Source organism: Salmo salar, chromosome 20 (assembly GCF_965601325.2).
Source record: "Salmo salar chromosome 20, fSalSal1, whole genome shotgun sequence".
Classification (NCBI taxonomy): domain Eukaryota; kingdom Metazoa; phylum Chordata; class Actinopteri; order Salmoniformes; family Salmonidae; genus Salmo; species Salmo salar.
Genome location: NC_138310.1, coordinates 62,064,830 through 62,092,131, shown reverse-complemented (window position 1 = coordinate 62,092,131; position 27,302 = coordinate 62,064,830). Strand labels below are relative to the sequence as shown.

The following is a 27,302-nucleotide window of genomic DNA, read 5'->3' as shown; positions in this document are numbered from 1 at the left end:
CACAAATATTTATACGGAAAAGAGGAATCTAGCTGTGGTAGAGCAGCAGACCAATCCTGGATGGCTGTAAAAATAGCATGGCGGACAAATCAGGGTGAATGAATAACAAGGAAGTAGAGCTCATCGCTTTGGGAATGCAGCTAAAAGCAAAACACGGTGTCATTTTATGAGCATCTCTCCTCTGTTATTGTGAAAACAATATCTAAAGAAATCCACACACTCAGAGTATATTATACAGGATAAGCAAATCCAATGCAAGTCAATGGAGAATGAGGCCTGCTACAGCATTCTCCCTCTTTCTCTCCCTCTCTCACAAGCACATGTCCAAAGAATATAGTACAATACAGAAACAGCTGTGATTAACAAACGACAATGAGTGGAATCATATATTTGGCATATTTAAGCAATAAGGCCTGAGGGGTGTGGTATATGGTGAATATACCACGGCTAAGGGCTGTTCTTATGCATGACGCAACAGCCATGGTATATTTGCCATATACCACAAACCCCCAATGTGCCTAATTGGTATTATAAACTGGTTATCAACATAATTAGAGCAGTAAAAAAATAAACATTTTGTTATACCCGTGGTATATGGTCTGATATACCATGGCTGTCAGCCAATCAGCATTCAGGGCTCAAACCACCCAGTTTATAATTGGGCGTAGAATAGGTCAAATAACTATACTATATGCTTTTGAACAATTTAATTCTGAAATGTATTTCAAAATACATATGTTGAAGTCATTTTCTCAAAATGCCAATTTTGATTGGCACTAGAAGTATGACACACTGATTACACACTTGTACGATGCCTTATTGGTTACAGTTATACATACACAGTCAACACGCATACAAGTCAAATAGATGAAGTTGCCACGACAGCGTTGGGAAGTTGTTTGGGGTGGGTTGCTTGCATCCCCTTTATGATGATGGCGTTGTTTGTACATTGTTTCACTGTTTAGGCAGTCTTCAGGGACCTTGGCAACCAACCTGGAGAAAAACCTAGACAGAGTAAAGACTGTTGTTTATGATGATTATTATTATATTCTACTGACCTTTATTGTGGCGTCCTCGGAGGCGGACACCATGACGCTGAAGACTGGGTGGAAGATGACGCGTGTGACAGGGGAGCGGTGGCCGCTCAGCGCGTACTTCTCCGGCGGGCGAGGGATCCACTCTTTGGGGTCACGCTTCTGGGCTATGGGCCCACCTAGGGTGATCTCCTCCTTGGCCTCGTTCAGCTTCGACTCCAGTTCCATCACCTGGGGGGGCAGACATGGCGACAGACATGGCGACAGTTACCATCACAGTAAGATATGCGGTATTACAGAAGGAAACTGGACGTTTTCATCAGGTGGGAAATTTACCACTTACAATGTAAAGCACTTTCGAATACAGTATGTGTATACTCTGTACTACGCAAGTAAAAGTGGCTAATATAAGTTTGCTGATACATGGAAATCTCTGCTGGCAGCTGCAGTGTACTGCTAAGCAACCACATGAATGCTAGCCATATCAAACAATCTCATCATATCATTAGGGCATTGGGTTAACACATTCAATTCCTTCTACTGTAACCTTTTTAATACGCCGTGTAAGGTGAATTTATGATCAGATGATGTTCCACCAAAGTCATGGGCCAAGACTAGCAGACAGAATCCCCACCAGCATCCCTTGAAACAAACCACAAACCTTCTTTTGTAATCTGATGACTGAGGTCCATTTCTTTTCCAAAAGGCCGGCATACTTCTTATCCAATTCTTCATTCTGGTTGGGGATGAAAAGAAAGTAGTCAGGAAAAGAACACTGCATGCACAGACACACAATCTAAGCACAGAGCTTAGCTTAGGCCTAATCAGTGAACCCTATGGTCTGCCTAGGGGGCAGCGGAGGTTGCAGGCAGTCTTTGGGTACAGTAATAAGGAATGTGTGTTTGTGTATACACAGCAATAAGGAATGTGATTTACACTCCTACAGCCAAACAGTGGTAGCACCACAGAGGGTCAGACTTGAGGCTAATTGTAAACACACATACACACGGAGACATACTTACGGACACACACACACACTTCTTAATCCCCCTCACACAGGCTAATCTCCTGCAGACAAGGGCTTACGCCCTCACAGTCTGCTGGGGAAGGACATTAACTTCCGGGAGCCTGGCAGAGAGCGGCTCCCACCTGGAGGAAAGGCTAGCAACGGGTATGGCGGCCATTTTACTAAAGGGCGAGGGAGGGACTTCTGGTGCATGTTTACAGGCTGTCTTACTCCTTACCCTATCCAAACTTAAGTGAAACCCGTTACAGGTAGTAACAAAGATCAAGGCTAGCAATTCACCTAGAAATGAGCCTACATGTTCTATTCAGGGAAGGCAGAAAAGGACAAAGAAAATAAGTGGTTGGTGTGTGTGTGGCATACGAAGCCCCTAGTTCTTGATCGTGTCGGGGGTGCCAACGAGAACGGGGGAGGTTGAGTTAACAGTCACCTGCAGCTGAGCCCCACACCTGCCGCTACAACATGCTAATCAGACAGAGTCACACTGAGCAGGGTCACACACACACCAGGTGGGTTCTCATCCCTCCTCCCACACAAGTTACAGTCTAGACAACAGCACTCCAAGACACATGAAGGCGGAAGCAGTCAGACAGTGTGGTAGACACACAACTGCTACAGACACCATTTCTGCGGTCTGAAATCTGCATGGGGGCGCAGATTGATAAAGAGGGGGATAATTTCAATTATTATCTATTTGATCACATTCGTATTGTTTTACTTCACTTTGTCCTGCACTGTTGGAGCTCATAACTGACTATGTGGCTTATAAACACAAAAAAAAAGGGAAAGGGATGGCATGTTTGCTGAGAGGAGTTGGTACATATTTCCATTGTCTCCTCATGTGGTATAACTAATGGGAGAGGATGGAAGAGCCATGAGGGAGAGAGATGAAGGGATAGGGGTTGCACAACACTTATCTTCTCTGGTGATTCAGTACAGTTCTATAGCAGGTCACTGGCTTCAGTTCAGCTATCAAACAAACCATAAACAATTCAGATTGACAGCATAGACACTTTCAATGGGCGAGAAACAAAATAGAAAATGTGGAAGTGAGGAGTACTGCTATAGGCACAGAGAGGTGTGTTCTGAAGCTGAGCTGCTGCTCCTCGGCAGAAATCGCTCTGATGGAAAATCAGAGGTGTCCAAGAGAACAGTTGCTGCCTCGCTCAGCGCTTGGAGCGATAAGATGGGAGGAGAGGTTCACGGGATGGAGGGATGAAAGGAGTTGTGGCATTGTGTCCGTGAAGAGAGACGGAGGTAGAGAGGGAGGAGAGAGAAATCTGATTTGCCATCTGCCAAGACCCTCTGCCGACAGCTTAACACACACAGTCAGTGATCCACACACACACACACACACCTTCTAATCACTGTGGTCTGCCAGTCTAATCAGCAGGGTGTGTGCGGGCAGTGCAAGACGAGAAGTGTGGCATGCTGTTTCGTATACTACCTTCAACACCACTCTGCTCACATACATACTGCATTACATTATTTTAGCAAGTCTTAACTTCTTATGGCTTGGGGGCGCTATTTTCACGTCCAGATGAAAAGTGTACCCAAAGTAAACTGCCTGCTACTCAGGCCCAGAAGCTAGGATATGCATATAATTGGTAGATTTGGATAGAAAACAAACGTTTCTAAAACTGTTTGAATCATGTCTGTGAGTATAACAGAACTTATTTGGCAGGCGAAACCCCGAGGACAACCCATCCCGGATTTTTTGTTGTTGAGGTCACTCTTTTCAATGGGTTTTCATTGGGAATCTAGAATTCTAAGGCAGTTGCTTGCAGTTCCTATCGCTTCCACTGGATGTCAACAGTCTTTAGAAATTGGTTGATCTTTTTCCTTTGTGTAATGAAGAAGTAGCCCTGTTCATAACGAGGGTCGAGTGAAGTGTACTGTTTGATAGAGGCGCGTGACCTGAAAAGCACACTCAACTTTGTTTTCCTCCAGTATTGAACGCAGTTTATCCCGTCTTAAATTTTATCGATTATTTACGTAAAAAAATACCTAAAGTTGTATGAAATGTTTGGACAAAGATTACAGGTCACTTATGAGATATTTTGAAGTCATGTTGCGCGAGTTGGAACCGGTGTTTTTCTGATTCAAACGCGCCAAATAAATGGGCATTTTGTATATATAACGACGGAAGTAATCGAACAAAAGGACCATTTGTGATGTTTATGGGACATATTGGAGTGCCAACAGAAGAAGCTCGACAAAGGTAAGGCATGAATTATATCGTTATTTCTGAGTTTTGTGTCGTGCCTGGTGGGATGAAATATGATTGTCTGTGTTTGTTTGATGGGGTGCTGTCCTCAGAAAATAGCATTGTTAGTTTTTGCCCTAATGCCTTTTTGAATTCTGACACGGTGGCTAGATTAACAAGAAGTTCAGCTTTAATTTGGTGTATTGCACTTGTGAATGTATGAAAATTAAATATTTGTAATATATATTTTTTTTTAATTTGGCGCTCTGCCATTTCACCGAATGTTGTCAAATCGATCCCGTTAACCTCTCTGGGATATGTTGGACGCCAACTCGCCAACAGCCAGTGAAATTGCAGGGCACCAAATTCAAACAGAAATTTCAATTAAAATTCCTCAAACATACAAGTATTATACACCATTTTAAAGATACAACTTCTTGTTAATCCAGCCACAGTTTCTGATTTCAAAAAGGCTTTACGGCAAAAGCACACCATGCGATTATGTTAGGTCAGCGCCTTGCCACAGAAAACCATACAGCCATTTTCCAAAGAAGGAGAGGTGCCACAAAAGACAGAAATAGCGTTAAAATTAATCACTAACCTTTGATCTTCACCGGATGGCACTCCCAGGACTCCATGTTAGATAATACATTTGTGTTTTGTTCGATAAAGTTCATCTTTATGTCCAAAAACCTCATTTGAAATTGGCGCGTTGTTCAGAAATGCATTGTCTCAAACAAACATCCGGTGAAAGTGCAGAGCCACATCAAATTACAGAAATACTCATCATAAACATTGATGAAAGATACAAGTGTTTAACATACGATTAAATATAAACTTCTCCTTAATGCAACCGCTGTGTCAGATTTAAAAAAGGCTTTATGGCAAAAGCACACCATGCGATTATGTTAGGTCAGCGCCTAGCCACAAAAACCATACAGCCATTTTCCAACCAAGGAGAGGTGTCACAAAAGTCAGAAAAAGCATTAAAATGAATCACTTACCTTTGATGATCTTGATCTGATGGCACTCCCAGGTCTCCATGTTAGACAACAAATGTTTGTTTTGTTCGATAAAGTTCATCTTTATGTCCAAATACCTCCTTTTTGTTTGAGCATTTAGTCCAGTAATCCAAATGCACAAGGCACGCTCACAAAGTCCAGACGAAAAGTCAAAGAAGTTCCATTATAGTTCGTAGAAACATGCCAAATTATGTATATACTCAATCTTTAGGATGATTTTATGATAAATCTTCAATAATATTCCAACCGGACAATTCCTTTGTCTTTAGAAAGGAAGGGAACGGAGCTCGCGCTCACGGCCGTGCACGATAAACAACTCAAGGCTTTCAGCCAGACCCCTGGTTCAAACAGCTCTTATTCGTTCCCCTTTCACAGTAGAAGCCCGAAACAACGTTCTAAAGACTGTTGACATCTAGTGGAAGCCTTAGGAAGTGCAATCTGACCCCATAAAACACAGTATATTGGATAGGCAATCACTTAAAAAAGAAAAAGCTCTGATGTCCCACTTCCTGGTTGGACTTTTCTCAGGTTTTTGCCTGCCATATGAGTTCTGTTATACTCACAGACATTATTTTAACAGTTTTGGAAACTTTAGAGTGTTTTCTATCCAAGTCTGCTAATTATATGCATATTCCAGCTTCTGGGCCTGAGTAGCAGGCAGTTTACTCTGGGCACCTCATTCATCCAAGCTACTCAATACTGCCCCCCGTTCCCAAAGAAGTTAACGGGATTTGAGCCATAAGAAGTTAAAAGAAACCCAAGACAAAGGCTGTGTAAATGTAGCATTAGGGGAAATGTCTCCATTGGTATAACCTCCTCATTTAACAGGTAATAAATAGACTAGATTAAGGCTATGGAAGGCTGGAATTGCCAGCATCATTAGGGCAAGCATTTAACACAATCCTGCCAAGGTGTGCCTGTGTGTGTGGTGTCAAACGTGTCAGGGAGCTTCTCCGTCCATAGCAATCTATTATTCAGGCTGTTTCAACTAACTAGGGAGGAGGAAGGACTGAACCCCTCTCCTATCTGTGATATAGAAATAGGGAGGAAATTACAAAGATGGGGAGAGAGAGAGAGATAGAGAGGCAGACGGAGAGAGAGAGCGAAGGGAGCATTTACATGTTAACCTGCCACATGTTGTCTTTGTGCTTTGTTTTGTCTTGTTTGAGGAGAGATTGTACATTGAGGTAATTCAAAGGGCACTTTTTTCCCCAGGGCTTTAGCTGCTAGCTACCTGCCATTTCATTAACCTGTCTTCCTAACTAGCTCTATCAGAGCTATCTTCAGCTTCTGTTCCACTACCTGACTGCAGCTTCTCCCTTCTGTGTGTGTGTGTGTGTGTGTGTGTGTGTGTGTGTGTGTGTGTGTGTGTGTGTGTGTGAGACAGACACCCTAATAATGGCTCTAGATTCCCTTAACTGGGCTCAATTGGCTTCAGTCACACTTGTGTCTGCGTCAATTAAAAGGGGGGATGAAGTGGAAATTAAAGTGGTATTGTTTGGGTAAATAGGCTTGATTTATAGTGAGCGTGTATTATTGTGTGTGTGTGTGTGTAATGTTCCATCGTTACTCACCACGTCTAATTCTGCCTCCTTCTTGAAAGTTGAATATGCCTCTTCATATCCATTTGAACGAAGGTAATCAGCTATCGCTCGATTTCTGAAATAGGACAAAAGAAACCAATTAGTTATCTTATTAAAAGCAGGTGAGATTAGAGTTTCTCTTGTTAAGAAGATGAGACATATCTTTAAAATGGAGAAAAGGCTTGAGTCAGGGATTTGACTAGAGGTAAAACAAAGAAAGAAAATAAGTGTGAGTAACAAGTCAATTGCATTGGTCTTTTGTTTGACGTGATAAATAGAAAAACCACATGCACGCACGGCCACACGCGCACAGACCAATTTGACACAGATAGATAGCACATGTGTCTGCTGTCGATAATGAGCTCTTGTTGCTCTGGGCAAATAATGGAGGAATCACTCCCCACAGAGTAGAGAAAATGAAAACTAGACTACTGTACACCACAGAAACACCTGCCGACAGACACGTACACGCTCTCCTGACACACAGCTTTTCTACAAAATCCTTTACATGAAGACCAGACATGAGCCAAGTGAAAGCCGAGCTAGAGGTATGAGATGAGATGTTGAGATAGACATGACAATAGACCAGACAGACAGAAGCGACACAGTAAAATGACTGCCTGCCTCTTCCACTCTTTGTTCAGGTTTGGGACAATAGACACGCTCAAAGGGACAAGCACACACACACACATACGCTTAACTGAGCTGTGGGTCAACCCTAGGACTACAACCACAACTCAGGCTAAATTTACCCACCAAGGGCTAGGTTATTTCAGTGCCAAAAGTAATTCAGCTGAAACTGTTGTCTAAACCAGGGTTTCCGTTAGGAAAATGTAGCGCAGGACATTTGACCAGTAATATTTTAATTTAACGGACCCATATCCATCGGTTGCTACCCTCTGTAGTGACTTGCGGACAGGGAGGCCGAGCAGTTGCTTACCAGGCAGTGACGCAACCAGTCAGGAAGCTCTCGATGGTGCAGCTGTAGAACTTGGAGGATCCAAGTACCCGTGCCAAATCTTTTCATTCCCCTGAGGGGGAAATAGGCTTTGTCGTGCCCTCTTCACGACTGTCTTGGTGTGCTTAGACCACGATAGTTTGTTGGTAATGTGGACACCAAGTAACTTGAAGCTCAACCTGCTCCACTACAGCCCCGTCGATGGGAATGGGGGCGTGCTCGGTCCTCCTTTTCCTGTAGTCCACAATCACCTCCATTGTCTTGATCACATTTAGGGAGAGGTTGTTGTCCTGACACCACATGGCCAGGTCTCTGACAGCATCCCTATAGGCTGTCTCGTCGTTGTCAGTGATCAGGCCTACTACTGCTGTGTCATCAGCAATCTTAAATGATGGTGTTGGAGTCGGGCCTGGCCATGCAGTAATGAGTGAACAATGAGTACTGGAGGGGACTGAGCACGCACCCCTGAGGTGCCCCTGTGTTGAGGATCAGCGTGGCGGATGAGTTGTTACCTACCCTTCCCACCTGGGGGCTGCCCGTCAGGAAGTCCAGGATCCAGTTGCAGAGGGAGGTGTTTAGTCACACAGTCGTGATCACACAGTCATCCGGAACAGCTGATGCTCTCATGCATGTTTCAGTAGTACTTGCCACGAAGCGAGCATATAAGTAATTTAGCTTGTCTGGTAGGCTCGTGTCATTGGGCAGCTCGCAGCTGTGCTTCCCTTTGTAGTCTGTAATAGTGTGCAAGCCCTGCCACATCCAACGAGCGTCAGAGCCGGTGTAGTACGATTCGACCTTAGTCCTGTATTGACGATTTGCCTGTTTGATGGTTCACCGGAGGGCATAGCGGGATTTCTTATAAGCTTGAAAGCGGCAGCTCTACCCTTTAGCTCAGTGTGGATGTTGCCTGTAATCCTTGGCTTCTGGTTGGGGTGAATGTACAGTCACAGTGGGGACGACGTCATCGATGCACTTATTGGTGAAGCCAGTGACTGATGTGGTGTACTCCTCAATACCACCGGAAGAATCCCGGAACATATTCCAGTCTGTGCTAGCAAAACGGTCCTGGGGCTTAGCATCTGCTTCATCTGACCACTTTTTATTGACCGAGTCACTGCTTTAGGAGGATAGAATTATGGTCAATTTGCCAAATGGAGGGCGAGGGAGAGCTTTCTACACGTCTGTGTTTGTGGAGTAAAGGTGGTCTAGAATTTGATTTCCTCTGGTTGCACATTTAACATGCTGGTAGAAATGAGGTAAAACGAATTTAAGTTCCCGGCCACTAGAAGCGCCACCTCTGGATGAGCGTTTTCCTGTTTGCTTATGGCCGTATACAGCTCATTGAGTGCAGTCGTAGGGCCAGCATTGGTTTGAGGTGGTAAATAGACAGCTATGAAGAATATAGATAAACTCTTGGTAAATAGTGTGGTCTACAGCTTATCATGAGATACTCTACGTCAGGCGAACAAAACCTTGACACTTCCTTAGATATCGTGCACCAGCTGTTTACAAATACACAGACTGCCACCCCTGGTCTTACCAGAGGCTACTGTCCTATCCTTCGATAGTTTATAACCTGCCAGCTGTATGTTATTCATGTTGTTATTCAGCCATGACACCATATGCTTGACATTGACCATGGTGACATTAGGTGTGTATGAGGCTGCTCGGCCATAGAAAACCATTTCAAGAGGCTCCCGAGGAACAGTTCTTTTGCTGACATTGCTTAGAGGCAGTTTGGAACTTGATAGTGAGTGTTGCAACCGAGGACAGACTATTTTTACGAGCTTCAGCACTCGGCAGTCCAGTACTGTGAGCTTCTGTAGTCTACCACTTCGCGGCAGAGCCATTGTTACTCCTAGACATTTCCACTTCACAATTACAGCAGTTACAGTTGACCAGGGCAGCTCTAGTAGGGCAGAAATTTGACACACTGACTTGTTGGAAAGGTGGCATCCTATGACAGTGCCACGTTGATAGTCACAGCTCTTCAGTAAGGCCAATCTATTGCCAAGGTTTGTCTACGGAGATTGCATGGATGTGTGCTCGATATTATACAGGTGTGGCTGAAATAGCCGAATACACTAACCATTGCACTCCACTTTCTTCAAACAAAGCCTACAAAAAAACATATACAAAAGAATGTTTTCAAAATGCATATCGCCTCCAGCTCATTGCAAAGTGGTGTGACGCGCTGATGAAGCTTGCCTTCCGTTGCAGTCATATGCCGCGTTCAAAACACCTGGGAACTTGTAAATCTTTGATAGTGACACTGTTGGTGATTTATTTAGAATTCAAGGCACACTTACCAGCATGGCTACCACAGCATTGTGCGATGATACGCCATCCCATTTGGTTTGAGCTTAGTGGGACTATCATTTGCTTTTAAACAGGACAATGACCCAACACACCTCCAGGCTGTGTAAGGGCTATTTGACCAAGGAGAAGTGTGATGGAGTGCTGCATCAGATGACCTGGCCTCCACAATCAACTGACCTCAACCCAATTGATATGATTTGGGATGAGTACAACTGCAGAGCGAAGGACAAGTACTGAGCATATATGTGGGAACTCCTTCAAGAATGTTGGAAAAGCATTCCAGGTGAAACTGGTTGAGAGAATTCCAAGAGAGTACAAAGCCATCAAGGCAAAGGGTGGCTACTTTGAAGAATCTAAGAAACTCAGCAAAAAAAAGAAACGTCCTCTCAATGTGAACTGCATTTATTTTCAGCAAACTTAACGTGTAAATATTTGTATGAACATAAGTTCAACAACAGACATAAACTGAACTAGTTCCACAGACAAGTGACTAACAGAAATGGAATAATGTGGGGGGGAGGGGGGCAGAATCAAAAAAGTAAGTCAATGCAGCTGGTGGCCACACCAGATACTAAGTACTGCAGTGGATCAGCTCCGCATGGACTACACCAGATTCGCCAGTTCTTGCTGTGAGATACTGCCCCAATCTTCCACCAAGGCACTCATCCTCCGATTCAACAGGTCCCAGACGAGCTCAATGGGATTGAGAGCCGGGCTCTTCGCTGGCCATGGCAGAACACTGACATTCCTGTCTTGCAGGAAGTCATGCACAGAACGAGCAGTATGGCTGGTGGCACTGTCATGCTGGAGGGTCATGGCAGGATGAGCCTGCAGGAAGGGTACCACATGAGGGAGGACGATTTCTTCCATGTAACGCACAGCGTTGTGAAATTGCCTGCAATGACAAGCTCAGTCTGATGATGCGGTGACACCACCCCAGACCATGATGGACCCTCCACCTCCAAAATCGATCCCGCTCCAGAGTACAGGCCTCGGTGTAACGCTCATTACTTTGACGATAAACACGAATCCGACCATCACCCCTGGTGAGACAAAACTGTGACTGGTCAGTGAAGAGCACTTTTTGCCAGTCCTGTCTGGTCCAGCGACGGTGGGTTTGTGCCCATAGGCGAAGTTGTTGCTGGTCATGTCTGGTGAAGACCTGCCTTACAACTCGGGCAGTTGTTGCCATCCTGTACCTGTCCCACAGGTGAGATGTTCGGATGTACCGATACTGTGCAGGTGTTGTTACACGTGGTCTGCCACTGCAAGGGCGATCAGCTGTCCGCCCTGTCTCCCTGTAGCGCTGTCTTTGGCGTCTCACAGTAAGGACATTGCAATTTATTGCCCTGGCCACATCTGCAGTCCTCATGCCTCCTTGCAGCATGCCTAAGGCACGTTCACGCAGATGAGCAGGGACACTGGGCATCTTTCTTTTGGTGTTTTTCAGTCAGTAGAAAGGCCTCTTTGTTGTCCTAAGTTTTCATAATTGTGACCTTAATTGCCTACAGTCTGTGTCTTAACGACCGTTCCACAGGTGCATGTTCATTAATTGTTATGGTTCATTGAACAAGCATGGGAAACAGTGTTTAAACCCTTTACAATGAAGATCAATTTTAGTTATATGGATTTTTACAAATTATCTTTGAAGACAGGGTCCTGAAAAAGGTATGTTTCTTTTTTTGCAGAGTTTACATTTTGATTTGTTTACCACATGATTCCATATGTGTAATTTCGTTTTGATGCCTTCACTATTATTCTACAACATAGAAAATAGTAAAAATAAACTCTTGAGTAGGAGTCCAAACTTTTGACTGGTCCTGTAAAGTATTCAGATCCTTTACTCAGTACTTTGTTCAAGCACCTTTGGCAGCAATTACAGCCTCGAGTCTTCTTGGGTATGACACTACAAGCTTGGCACACCTGTATTTGGGGAGTTTCTCCCATTCTTGTCTGCTGATCCTCTCAAGCTCTGTCAAGTTGGATGGGGAGCGTCGCTGCACACCTATTATCAGGTTTCTCCAGAGATGTTTGATGGGGTTCAATACCGGGCTCTGGCTGGGCCACTCAAGGACATTCAGAGACTTGTCCCAAAGCCACTCCTGTATTGTCTTGGCTGTGTGCTTAGGGTCTTTGTCCTGTTGCAAAGTGAACCTTCGTCACTGTCTGAGGTCCTGAGCACTCTGGAGCAGGTTTTCATCAAGGACTTCGCTGTATTTTGCTCCGCTCATCTTTCCCTCAATCCTGACTAGTATCCCAGTCCCTGAAAAACATCTCCACAGCATGGTGATGCCACCATGCTTCACCGTAGACACAGTGCCAGTTTTCCTCCAGAGGTGACGCTTGGCATTCAGGTCAAATAGTTCAATCTTGTTTCTCATGGTCAGAGTCCTTTAGGTGCCTTTTGGCAAACTCCAAGCAGGCTGTCATGTGCCTTTTACTGAGGAGTGGCTTTCGTCTGGCCATTCTACCATAAAGGCCTGATTGGTGGATCGCTGCAGAGATGGTTGTCCTTCTGGAAAGTTCTCCCATCTCTACAAAAGGAACTCTGGAGCTCATTCAGAATGACCATCAGGTTCTTGGTCACCTCCCTGACCAAGGCCCTTCTCCCCCGATTGCTCAGTTTGGCTGGGCGGCCAGCTCTAGGAAGAGTCTTGGTGGTTCTAAACTTCTTCCATTTAAGAATGATGGGGGCCACTGTGTTCTTGGGGACCTTCAATGCTGCCGACATCTTTTGGTACCCTTCCCCAGACCTGTGCCGACACAATCCTGTCTTGGAGCTCTACATACAATTCCGTCGACCTCACGGCTTGGATTTTGCCCTGACATGCACTGCCAACTGTGGGACCTTACATGTGTGCCTTTCCAAAGCAAGTCCAATCAATTGAATTTACCACAAGTGGACTCCAATGCAGTTGTAGAAACATCAAGGATGATCAATGGAAACAGGATGCACCTGAGCTCAATTTCGAGTCTCATAGCAAAGGGCCAAAAATTGGAAAAAGTCAAGGGGTCTGAATACTTTCCGAAAGCATAATTTCCATCGACTGGCATCAATGAATAGGCTAAAAAGACTTATTTCGCACTGGGATTTTTCTCTCCGACAATTAACAGACAAAAACTGGCTATTACCTGCTAACGGAAACCCTGGTCTGAACGGAATTTATTTATAGTGAGAACGGAAATGTGAGTTTAAGATCGATAATAGGTGTCAAAGTTTAAGGAGGGTTTACTCTCTCAGCATTGTATGGGTCTGGGTGTGTGGGCATTGGGTAAAGGCTATTCACCTGACAGAAAAATGACGTGAAAGAATAAAAAAGGTGTTGGGCTTGGCACCGAGACTAGGAGGCTGGCTGGCTTTAAAGTGGTGCGTGTGTGGTTGACAGTCTGTCAGCACAGCATGTAGCTGGCCTGGCAGCCTGACTGCACCCTGCCCTTTCCCACCCATCCCTCCTGTAGCCCCCCGTCTCCTCCTGTATCCCCATCTCCTCCCAGATGACAGAAGCAGTGTGATTACAGCTGAAGGTCAGCAGGAGGTTATCGCTCATGTGACAGCCTGCTGCAGGTCTGGGGAGGAGGTTGGTGTAAATGAGTAGCGAGGAAGTGTCTTTGTGCGCCTGTGTGTGTCCCGTGTTTCCCTAGCGTCACCCAGGTCCAGCAGACAGAAACCCTTAAAGCATATTGGTTGTGCGTATGTGCTAGTGTTATCCTGAGCTGCAACAGAACAGTCAGTCTGACTCTGGGGCTGCTTGCTACAACAGACAATGGTTTTCTGTGGGCCTCTCAGTTGAGCCGGGGCAAACAAAAGATCCTCGCTGTCATCTACACAGAGATATTAAAGAACCCAAACCAGCCACAGCCTGTTCTGTCCTTTCCTCCAGATAAGCACAAGATCCTGCACGAGGGCTAGCAGAGCCTAGAAAGAGATCACCGCCATCTCGATTCAGATTCATTAAACCCTTACACTACCACACCACTAACCTTCCTACTACCACAGATCTAACTTGATGGGGGATGAGCATATATCGGAGTCTGGTCCCTGACCAGTAACAACTTTCATAGTTAACGACAAGGGTAGACAGGGGGGAATGAGAAGCCAACTCATTATTCTACCTTAGATAGGAACAGGAGTAACAATAAGAGCAAAAAAACAGACGGGGAAGGACAATAAAAGCACTCTAGTGTCGACATCAGTCAAGATGCTGCAGTACTGCAGTCAGACTGACTGCAGAGAGCCCAGCTATTCCCTCCTCACCCTGGCTCGACCTCTGGGGGGATACTATATAAATAAACACACATACCAAATTCACTATGCGGCAGGAACAGATGAGGGAGAAAGAGGGACAGAGAAAAAAGGAGGAAGAGAAATAAAAGGGGAGAAAGAGAAAGAGGGTGGGAGAAAGAAAGGGGAAGACAGGACAGAGAGAGCAAGCAGGCTGGTTCATGGCTAGCAGCCCACAGTGAGACAAAGTGAGAGGAAGCAGTGTGGTTGTTCGTTATCAGTGAGTGGGCCACCATGGGCAGAGGCAACAAAAGACATCCTCAGAGTACATGCTGTATCTACCAGCTGTTGACTAATTCAACACAGACCGATGCCAAACATACCAACTCTCCATCTAAACAGTGACTGGCAAATGAACTATGTCATGCTACTTACTAAAAGACAGCCAATACCCAACCTTTCTATAAAAAACTGCATGATCACAAGAAACTTTTAATCTAATGAGGCTATTGCACCCATAGGAGAGTAAACAAGTTCCACAAAACGTATAACCACCCTAAACATAGGCTGAATGCAGCAGAGGGGGCAATGCTGGTATTGAAATGGCACAGATATGAGACAGTACAGTGAGAGCTGTGCGATGAAAACTCAACCACAAACAGGGTGGTAGCTCAGTATGACAGGGACAGAGAGAAGAGAGCGAGAGAGAGAGAGAGAGCAGCTGCATTACGTCATCCCTCTGAGACAGAGCTAGCCAGCCAGCCAGCCAGCCGATGACATCACTTCCTGTTGAGCTAGCTTCGCACCAAACATCTACTTCAAAATCACCACCACGGAGCCGCCATTCTGCTACTGCACAGCTTTCAAACACCGCACCATCCCTAATTCACAATTAAATTAATTTTGCCACAAAGCTCTTGAGACCTGGTGCTATATGTATCAAGCATCTCAGAGTAGGATTTCTAATCTAGTATCAGTTTTGCCTTTTAGATCATAATGAATAATATTACAAGGACGGGGGGGGGGGGGGGGCTGATCCTAGATCAGCACTCCAACTCTGAGACACTTGATACATACTGCCCAGTCTTATACCTTACAGCAGCCCATAGAGTAAAAGACATTCCCACATTTCAGAAAGTCTACACTCGCTCAGTCGTGACTGTCCCAATCATTACTAAGCCATGGGCTACTTATCTTTCTTATTACTGGTCAATCAATCTAGGCTATGAAACCATATTGTCTGACTCGCCTGCCAGGACACCATCTAGCCTACGGCGGTGCATCTGTCTGTAACAAGTTCTCTCAGGTACACTTTACATCACAGCAGTCGGCAAGATGTATAGACCTGCTGAATATTTCAACACTAGCCCATAGGCATCGCTTATAAAACATTCAATGATATGTCTGAACCTTGTCACATATAGAATTTCACAATATGACTATTTCACAGCATTTTAAAGACAAGACTCTCCTTTATCTAACCACACTGTCCGATTTCAAAAAGGCTTTACAGCGAAAGCAAAACATTAGATTATGTCAGCAGAGTACCCAGCCAGAAATAATCAGACACCCATTTTTCAAGCTAGCATATAATGTCACAAAAACCAAAACCACAGCTAAATGCAGCACTAACCTTTGATGATCTTCATCAGATGACACTCCTAGGACATTATGTTATACATGCATGTTTTGTTGAAACAAGTTCATATTTATATCAAAAACCAGCTTTTTACATTTGCATGTGACATTCAGAACTAGCATTCCCACCGAACACTTCCGGTGAATTTACTCACGATAAACGTTCACAAAAAACATAAATTATTTTAAGAATTATAGATACAGAACTCCTTTATGCAATCGAGGTGTCCGATTTTAAAATAGCTTTTCGGTGAAAGCACATTTTGCAATATTCTGAGTCGATAGCTCGCCATCACAGGCTAGCTATTTTGACACCCACCAAGTTTAGCCCTCACCAAACTCCGATTTACTATAATAAAAATTGGATTACCTTTGCTGTTCTTCGTCAGAATGCACTCCCGGGACTTCTACTTCAATAACAAATGTTGGTTTGGGTCCAAATAATCCATAGTTATATCCAAATAGCGGCGTTTTGTTGTGCGTTCAAGACACTATCCGAAGGGTGACGAAGGGTTACGCGCCCGACGTGTTTCGTGACAAAAAAATTCAAAATATTCCATTACCGTACTTCGAAGCATGTCAAACGCTGTTTAAAATCAATTTTTATGCGATTTTTCTCGTAAAAAAGCGATAATATTCCGACCGGGAGTCGTTGTTTTCGTTCAAAGACGAAAAAATAAAAACATGGTGTCAGCCCCGTGCACGCGCCTCCAGTCTCATTGTTCTCTGATCGACCACTATCCAAATGCGCAACTGTTTTTCAGCCTGGGCCTGCAAAGGCATCATTCAGCGTTTTGCCGCCTTCTGAGAGCCTATGGGAGCCGTAGGAAGTGTCACGTTACAGCAGAGATCCTCAGTTTTCAATAAAGAAAGTGTAGAAGGCCAAGAAATGGTCAGAGAGGGCACTTCCTGTCAGGAATCTTCTCAGGTTTTGGCCTGCCAAATGAGTTCTGTTATACTCACAGACACCATTCAAACAGTTTTAGAAACTTTAGAGTGTTTTCTATCCAAAGCTAATAATTATATGCATATTCTAGTTTCTGGGCAGGAGTAATAATCAGATTAAATTGGGTACGTTTTTTATCCGGCTGTGAAAATAGTGCCCCCTAGCCATAACAGGTTAACAAGCGCATTTGCGAAAAAAGCACTGTCGTTGCACCAATGTACCTAACGATAAACATCAATGCCTTTCTTGAAAATCAATAGACAAGTATATATTTTTAAACCTGCATATTTAGTTAATATTGCCTGCTAACATGAATTGGGTCACTGCTCTTGCGTTCATTGCCTGGCTCGTTACAAACTAATTTGCCAGAATTTTACGTAATTATGACATAACATTGAAGGTTATGCAATGTAACAGGAATATTTAGATTTAGGGATGCCACCCGTTAGATAAAATACGGAACGGTTCCGTATTTCACTGAAAGAATGTGATAGTTTCCGGATTCGACCATATTAATGACCAAAGGCTCATATTTCTGTGTGTTATGATATTATAATCAAGTCTATGATTTGATATTTGATAGAGCAGTCTGACTGAGCGATAGTAGTCAGCAGCAAGCTCGTAAGCATTCATTCAAACAGCACCTTGCGTTTGCCAGCAACTCTTAGCAATTCTTCAAGCATTGCGCTGTTTATGACTTCAAGCCTGTCAACTCCCAAGATGAGGCTGGTGTAACCGATGTGAAATGGCTAGCTAGTTAGCCGAGTGCGCGCTAATAGCGTTTCAAATGTCACTTTCAAACGTCGCTCACTCTGAGACTTGTTTCCCTTACTCTGCATGGGTAACGCTGCTTCGAGGGTGGCTGTTGTCGATGTGTTCCTGGTTCGAGCCCAGGTAGGAGCGAGGAGAGGGACGGAAGCTATACTGTTACACTGGCAATACTAAAGTGCCTATAAGAACATCCAATAGTCAAAGGTATATGAAATACAAATTATATAGAGAGAAATAGTCCTATAATTCGTATAATAACTACAACGTAAAATTTCTTACCTGGGAATATTTAAGACTCATGTTAAAAGGAACCACCAGCTTTCATATGTTCTCATGTTCTGAGCAAGGAACTTAAACGTTAGCTTTCCTACATTGCATATAATGCACTTTTACTTTCTTCTCCAACACTGTGTTTTTGCATTATTTAAACCAAATTGAACATGTTTCATTATTTATTTGAGGCTAAATTGATAGTATTTATGTATTATATTAAGTTAAAATAAAGTGTTCATTCAGTATTGTTGTGATTGTCATTACAAATACATAAAAATAATAAAAATAAATTGCTGATTAATCGGTAGCGGGTTTTTTGGTCCTCCAATAATCAGTATCGGCGTTGAAAAATCATAATCGGTCGACCTCTAATAATTATGCCATACTTTTATTTTGAAGGCTAACCACAAAAGTCCACTATTGTGGCTAATCCTTATTGTGGCTAGCTTCACAAAGATGGGTCCGACCTCCATTAATAAAATAAGAATGACCAGCACTGTAAATGCGTGAGACAACTTTACCAGCATCATAGCATATGTATCGATGAATCGTTGTGACATGAAATACAAGTGATAGTGTAATCAATGTGTAATTACTACGTAGAAAATGTATGCACTCATTAACTTATTATTTGACGTGCAGTCATATTCAGGTCCTGATTGGTCAACAAGCTTATTTGACACACACATACATATATACATACATACACATACATACATACATACATACATACATATGTGTGTGTCAAATAAGCTTGTTGACCAATCAGGACCTGAATATGACTGCACGTCAAATAATAAGTTAATGAGTGCATACATTTTCTACGTAGTTATTACACATTGATTACACTATCACTCGTATTTCATGTCACAACGATTCATCGATACATATGCTATGATGCTGGTAAAGTTGTCTCACGCATTATATATATATATACTGCTCAAAAAAATAAAGGGAACACTTAAACAACACATTCTAGATCTGAATGAAAGAAATAATCTTATTAAATACTTTTTTCTTTACATAGTTGAATGTGCTGACAACAAAATCACAAAAATAATCAATGGAAATCCAATTTATCAACCCATGGAGGTCTGGATTTGGAGTCACACTCAAAATTAAAGTGGAAAACCACACTACAGGCTGATCCAACTTTGATGTAATGTCCTTAAAACAAGTCAAAATGAGGCTCAGTAGTGTGTGTGGCCTCCACATGCCTGTATGACCTCCCTACAACGCCTGGGCATGCTCCTGATGAGGTGGTGGATGGTCTCCTGAGGGATCTCCTCCCAGACCTGGACTAAAGCATCCGTCAACTCCTGGACAGTCTGTGGTGCAACGTGACGTTGGTGGATGGAGCGAGACATGATGTCCCAGATGTGCTCAATTGGATTCAGGTCTGGGGAACGGGCGGGCCAGTCCACAGCATCAATGCCTTCCTCTTGCAGGAACTGCTGACACACTCCAGCCACATGATGTCTAGCATTGTCTTGCGTTAGGAGTAACCCAGGGCCAACCGCACCAGCATATGGTCTCACAAGGGGTCTGAGGATCTCATCTCGGTACCTAATGGCAGTCAGGCTACCTCTGGCGAGCACATGGAGGGCTGTGCGGCCCCCAAAGAAATGCCACCCCACACCATGACTGACCCACCGCCAAACCGGTCATGCTAGAGGATGTTGCAGACAGTAGAACGTTCTCCACGGTGTCTCCAGACTCTGTCACGTCTGTCACGTGCTCAGTGTGAACCTGCTTTCATCTGTGAAGAGCACAGGGCGCCAGTGGTGAATTTTCCAATCTTGGTGTTCTCTGGCAAATGCCAAACGTCCTGCACGGTGTTGGGCTGTAAGCACAACCCCCACCTGTGAATGTCGGGCCCTCATACCACTCTCATGGAGTCTGTTTCTGACCGTTTGAGCAGACACATGCACATTTGTGGCCTGCTGGAGGTCATTTTGCAGGGCTCTGGCAGTGCTTCTCCTGCTCCTCCTTGCACAAAGGCGGAGGTAGCGGTCCTGCTGCTGGGTTGTTGCCCTCCTACGGCCTCCTCCACGTCTCCTGATGTACTGGCCTGTCTCCTGGTAGCGCCTCCATGCTCTGGACACTACGCTGACAGACACAGCAAACCTTCTTGCCACAGCTCGCATTGATGTGCCATCCTGGAAAAGCTGCACTACCTGAGCCACTTGTGTGGGTTGTAGACTCCGTCTCATGCTACCACTAGAGTGAAAGCACCGCCAGCATTCAAAAGTGACCAAAACATCAGCCAGGAAGCATAGGAACTGAGAAGTGGTCTGTAGTCCCCACCTGCAGAACCACTCCTTTATTGGGGGTGTCCTGCTAATTGCCTATAATTTCCACCTGTTGTCTATTCCATTTGCACAACAGCATGTGAAATTTATTGTCAATCAGTGTTGCTTCCTAAGTGGACAGTTTGATTTCACAGAAGTGTGATTGACTTGGAGTTACATTGTGTTGTTTAAGTGTTCCCTTTATTTTTTTGAGCAGTATATATATATATATATATATATATATATATATATATATATATATATAAAAAATGTATTTTTTTTTTTTTTGACACGTCTACGGCATTCTATAGAAATCCTGGTTGAGAATGAAATGACTGAACAACGAAACAGCACTGCAAGTTAGTGAAAGAAATAGGTTTTGATTATGTTTTACTGGTAATGGGGACATACGTAAATGCCAACAAAATAACCTTGGTCAGTATGGTGTGTAACCTTTATTTAACTAGGCAAGTCAGTTAACCTCTTTTGGGTAGGGGGCAGTATTTTGACATCCGGATGAAAAGCGTGCCCGTAGTAAACTGCCTGCTACTCAGGCCCAGAAGGTAGGATATGCATATTATTAGTATATTTGGATAGAAAACACTGAAGTTTCTAAAACAGTTTGAATGATGTCTGAGTATAACAGAACTCATACAGCAGGCAAAAACCTGAGAAAAAAACCAACCAGGAAGTGTGGAAATCTGAGGTCTGTAGTTTTTCAAGTGATTGCCCATCTAATACACAGTGTCTATGGGGTCATTTTGCACTTCCTAAGGCTTCCACTAGATGCCAACAGTCTTTAGAACTTTGTTTCATGCTTCTACTGTGAATGGGGAGAGAATAAGAGCATATGGAGTCAGATGACTGAGAAAACGACATGAGCTCAATCGCGCGCCCTCACGTGAGAGTTAGGTGTGTTCCTTTTCATTTCTGAAGACAAAGGAATTGTCCGGTTGGAATATTATGGAAGATTTATGATAAAAACATCCTAAAGATTGATTCTATACATCGTTTGACATGTTTCTACTAACTGTAATATAACTTTTTTGACTTTGTCTCAATTTAATGCGCGAGCACAGTGAATTTGGATTACTCGACTGATCGTGCTAACAAAATGGAGGTATTTGGACATAAATATGAACTTTATCGAACAAAACATACATGTATTGTTTAACATGAAGTCCTATGAGTGCCATCTGATGAAGATCATCAAAGGTTAGTGATTCATTTTAGCTGTATTTATGGTTTTTGTGACGCCTCTCCTTGCTTGGAAAATGGCTGTGTGGTTTTTCATGTCTAGGCGCTGTCCTAACATAATCTAATGTTATGCTTTCGCCATAAAGCCTTTTTGAAATCGGACACTGTGGTTGGATTAAGGAGAAGTGTATCTTTAAAATGGGATATAATAGTTGTATGTTTGAGAAATTTGACGCTAGTGTCCCACATACCCCAGAGAGGTTAAGAACAAATTATTATTTACAATGACAGCCCAGACGACACTGGGCCAATTGTGCTCCGCCCTACGGGACTCCCAATCACGGTCGGATGTGATAGAGTCTGGATTCAAACCAGGGACTGTAGTTACACCTTTTGCACTGAGATGCAGTGCCTTAGACTGCTGCGTCCATGTGTGTGTTAACTATTTAGCTGTACTAGAATGCTTACAAAAAAGCAGATACAATTTTAAATGAATCAGTATCGATTTTTGGGGCAAGGAAATTATTGGATATCGGTCAAAATTGCCATATCGGTGAATCACTAATTTCAACCCTTGAGTTGTATTGGCGTATTAACGCTTCTATATAGTAGACTTTTGTTAACTTCTGAATAGGCTGAAAGTTTATGAGTCACCCTGTGCTGCCTGCCTGCTGCCGTATATAGAGCATTATATCACAGCCTGGGCCTGTTCTGTCTCAGTGTTATGGTGCTTCTCTCCCTGGCCTGTGAACTGATATCAGTGCAAACAAACAGTAGGGTGGAGGACAGGGCTCAGTACAGTTTCAAAAGACAAGGCCACTGTGACTGCCGGGCAGAGGAAGACTCATTACAGAGAGCTGGAGACATTAATAAATAAACAAATAGAAGAAAAGCAATACACAAACAAGAGAGGTGGGCTTCTTCATTAGTTCAGTTCTATCCCACTGCTGTCCTTGGACAGAGAATGGGACTCTATACCGCCCATAGTGGTCAGTGTTCAGCTGCTCTGAGCCTGAGGCATACATGGCTTAGTAGAGCAGTAGAATGTCTGTCTGGCGGTTAAGATCACAAAACCATGTTCAGCCAAGTGGAAGCCATGGAAGAGCAGCACCAGTGTAGCACACAGGAGCTACTCTGCCCACTGAGGGGGAGGGAGGAAAATAGAAAAATAAGGGAGGGGGAAACATTTAAAAATACAAATTATTTCTTCAAAGGCTTGTGTGGATCTCTGTCTGAGAACATGTAGGAGAGGACTTGTTGCTTCTAACCTTCAGGGATTTGAACAGGATTGGGTCGTTACGGTTATGTCGCTGGGCAACTCTAAAATGTCCATGAAAAATACCAGTCAGTCATACGAATTCTGTCCAGCTGAATGTATCCGATTGGTGGTGTTGGGCTACTACTCCAGGCTTGCATCCAAAATAGCTCCCTATTCCGTATTAGTGTACTACTTTTGACCAGTGTCTCATAGGGCTCTGGTATGGGGAATAAGAAGCTCTGGCCTAATGTAGTGCACTATATAGGGAACCATTTGAGACTGGCCCCATGTCTTGGTCATTAGACAGTGGCAATTAACAGTCTTCTTACCTGCAGCGATTCATCCCTTAACTAGCCAATTAATCCACAAACCCATTTACTACGGAAAGGCTGAATAAAATTCAAAATAGACGGTAAATTGATATGTCATGGTTTTATGCCTTTCATTTAGCCTCCACTCTTTGAATGATACCATAAAATAGACCTAGTTAACTTATTCTCTGAGATAGGTGGGTATGTCATGGTCTATACTCAAGAAAGCTTTGCAGCTGACTCCTTTAGGAGTGGAGGCGACAGTTCAAATGGAATTGACTGGTTTGGGATTAGATTAGAGGATAACAGTATGTTCATCCCTCAGCGTAGAAGAGCACTCCAGACAGCTATCTAAACAGCTGTGAATATGTACAGGGAAAGGAGGTGATAAAGGTAATTCTGACCGTAGTATTTACCAGTACCAGCCAAGTCAGTTTCCCCACCACAAACAGAGGCAATGACATGTTACTGACATGCTAGTTGGAGGAGAGTCAGGAGTGTCAGTGAGCTCTCCAACACATGGAGGTGAGGTGTGTGAGTCAGCTGCAAATACACAGCACACACAAAATATGCATGGTGAACACAATCTGCTGTAGATGAGCTAATTCTTCATACAACAAACGGCCTCTTCCACTAGCAGCAGGCATAATGACATTTGGTGGGCTCGACAGAGCCACACCTCTCAGGAGTCAAGGGCACAGACTAAACCAGCCGGCCTTTACATTGTTCACCCTGAGTAAGACTACAAGAGGGGGGAGAGGGCAAGAAATGGGGGAAAGGAGAGAGCAAGAGATAGGGGGAGAGAGAAAGACAAGGGTGAGGGGAGAGAGACCATCGAGGTAGAGTGGAGTTGACCTAACAGGATTCAGGAGGCTTTAAAGGGGAGAGAGACCGACGCGGGAGAGTGGAGTTGACCTAACAGGATTCAGGACGCTTTAGATTACCAACTCATGTATTCAGCAGCAAAGAGGACTAGCAGCCAGACCCACAAGTCAGGTTCAGTTAAATTAGCCTGCTAAAATACCCTACATGCTTGTGTAATGCATACAAAGCACATATCCCACGTTTCATGCTTCAACAAGCATTCTTAACATCCTCTGTAAGAACCACAGGAAGAGGCTTCAAGAAATATGCCCTGAGAAATGTATGCTATGATGGCAGTCTGAGCACTAACAATTTTCAGTGTAGTTAGAACAGTGGTGTCCCCACACAATCCGTCTGTCTGACCGGCTGGATATTAGATCCATATTGCTGATGGACTCCTGCCGGCTACCCAGCCACACTCAATACACAGTACACCATGATCACGCCACAGGAGTGTGTGTGTGTGTGTGTGTGTGTGTGTGTGTGTGTGTGTGTGTGTGTGTGTGTGTATAGACAAGATGGACACGTGTGAGCAATTTCCCATAGAAGCCAGCTGCCACACCCAATACAGAGCACAGGGAGTGATTGAGCTTGTTGTACCATTACAGAAATGTATCTGCCAACAAAATGTGTTCATTGTTCTACATTTGATGACGTCTCCATGTTTAACATATTCAGGAAAGCCAGCTAAAATAATTCCACAAGGAGAGAATGAACTTAGCTACCCCAAAAAGAAAAGGAATAGGACCCAGAATGAATCAAAGAGTTACAAAACAATCAAGACTGAAAAACTACATTGATTTAAAATTGGCCTCCTTTTTCCAGTCAGTCACATAAAAGCGGATCAAAGGTCTGTATGAGTGTGTCACTGTTTTGTCCTCAGTGCTATTCTATACCATTAGCCTCAGACTGTACTTTCACTATTAATAATCATGATGTGCCTACATCAGCGCAATCACAGCTAGTGGGTGCAGCTGAGAAGGAACACAGTCACATGAAACATATTTGACTAAAAGACCTGGAAAAGACTAAAGAGAAGTTCTTTGTGAAGCAGGAAAAAATAAATAAGCTTGAACTTGGCCCATCTGCACATGTCTGCCTCCTGCCAGCAGGTCTTCTATTTTTACTGCTGTGGTCTCTGGGCTTGAATCTAATGACCGTGGAAAAAGAAAATGTGCTTTTCATTGGTTCTGGAAATAAGAATAGAACTTGTGAAAAATTTAATTTCGTAATCGTAACATCTCACTGCTGACAAACAGGCTTGACACCTAAAACAATATAGCTGTTTTCAGAATAAGGTGACAGAGACAGATAGATCATTTACATACAACAGTAAGGGATTCAGTTGCTATTGCAAATGTACCTCCAAGAACCACAAAGTTTGTTTAAAAAGCCTACAAAGTCCATAAAAACAAGCACAGAGAAATGTATTCCCCATTCTTTCTCTCTAAACTAACAATCTCTATGGTGGCATGGCTTATATCACCAGTGAGCCAAACACATCCTTGTTCTACTAGACTTTCACGTTCTAAAAGCATGAGCAATTTAAAGAAGCTTTCACACTTGCCCTGAAGAAGCATCTCTCTCCAGCTCAATCTGACAGTTGAGTTCGGAAACAAAAACATTGGGAGGGGGGAGAAAGTTTTCAATAGAACGGGAACAAGATCAATGTGTACGGCTTGACAACAAATAAACCATGAAGGTGGTGAGGGAGGGGAAAGGGGTCATAGAGTACTGACAAGGCCGGGGCAGGCGGGCAGTCAGCTGGTCAGTCACCATTTCTCCCCAGTCAGTCCATTGTTTAAGCTGTTAGGACTCAAGATGGCCACCGGGTTTCCCAGAACACAGAGAGAGCGGGAGCGGCAGTTGGTCTGTCACACAGTCCCACAGATCTGAGTGGGTGTTTACCAGACAAGAGCCTCCTCTTAAAACACTAGGGACAAAGGACGCCCCATTAGATGCAATGCAACAGACGCCACTCTTCGTCGGCCTGACAGCTCACATGGCGCAATAGTCCTATACTGGTTTCCTGTATTTTGTGTGTGTCCAGGCGATAAATAACAGAGTAGAATGTGAGAAGCCTGTGCAGTGTTCTGAATAAGGAGGATTAGAATTCCAATGGAACACACGATAGCGATACTGAGAGTCCCGCTGGCCCTGCGTCTGTCAGGCTAAACTAAAACACAGAAACACATTGTCAAGGGAATGACAAGTGTTTTGTTCTGTCATGTGAAGGGCCGCCACATTTATAGTCAACCCATCTCATTACAGATATGGTAATAGCACTAACCTAGTTCATCAATCCAAATAAATTCATGGTTAGGCTAACTCTTGCTAACACATCAATATCTTAATTAGAATCAGGGGCCACCTTAGGTTTCAGAAATTGGCATTTTCAAAACGCAGACCATAAAATCTGCGTCTTAAGTTAAATTGGGTGGTTCAAGCCCTGAATGCTGATTGGCTGACAGCCGTGGTATATCCAACCGTATACCACATGTATGACAAAACAGTTATTTGTACTGCTCTAATTACATTGGTAAACAGTTTATAATAGCAATAAGGCACCTCGGGGGTTTGTGATATATGGCTAATATACCACAGCTAAGGGCTGTGTCCAGGCACTCTGCGTTGCGTCGTGGATAAGAACAGCCCTTAGCCATGGTATATTGGCCATATACCACACCTCCAAGGGCCTTACTGCTTAAATATAAAACACAGGTGAAATGGTTTGTGTTTTTTTGCTTCAATAGAGTGATGGCAGTGGAACTAGTTTTCCTTCACAGAAAAAACATTACTGCTACTACACATTTGACAACAGAAGTGCCAGTGAATGGTCTTTGAACAGCAGGAGGGGGCTTCAAAGACTCCTGCCACTTGTTGGGCCCAAACACCTCGACACCTTTAATTCACACCTTAGTGCTAATTGAATTTACATCTGGTCTGTCCTTGCAAGCCTGGTAGACTTAACTCAGCATTCAGTCCCCATGAAGTAAAATATATCATTGTAATGTACCTTATTTTTCTTTTTCTTCCTGGCTTTCAAAATAGCATCTGCCCAAACACTACTCAGTCAGTTTCAGGTTGGAATGGTGTGCTCAGGTCTCTGCTGTTTGTTTGCTAGAGCACCCTCCATATAGCTTGGAAAAAGGACACCTTGCAAGAAGTAATCTCTCCGGTTAATTTTGGTCAAAGTTAGGTTGTAGGTTTGGAGTTTTGATCTGGAGCGAAGGCCTTGCTGTGGAGGGTAGCATCCTGCATATGTACCTGCCGAAAAATCGAAGTTTATCTAACTCCAAATTTATTATTTTGTAAAAAACATTTTTGAAAAATAAAGAATGCCGGTTCGTGAATGCAGGAATTGTATTGACAACTGCTTATTATT

At 43.7% G+C, this 27,302-nt stretch overlaps 1 protein-coding gene across 2 annotated transcripts in view; it reads right to left on the bottom strand.

The window, feature by feature from the left end:
* LOC106581047 (lissencephaly-1 homolog A-like) overlaps window positions 1-27,302 on the bottom strand; it is a 62,292-nt gene that overhangs the window by 18,789 nt on the left and 16,201 nt on the right. For both annotated transcript variants that reach the window (XM_014162730.3, XM_014162731.3), the window contains exons 3-5: window positions 6,861-6,945; window positions 1,696-1,770; window positions 1,059-1,265 (exon numbers count right to left, since the gene is read on the bottom strand). In XM_014162730.3, the coding sequence (XP_014018205.1) occupies window positions 1,059-1,265; window positions 1,696-1,770; window positions 6,861-6,945 (367 nt within the window). The remainder of the gene's footprint in view (window positions 1-1,058; window positions 1,266-1,695; window positions 1,771-6,860; window positions 6,946-27,302) is intronic.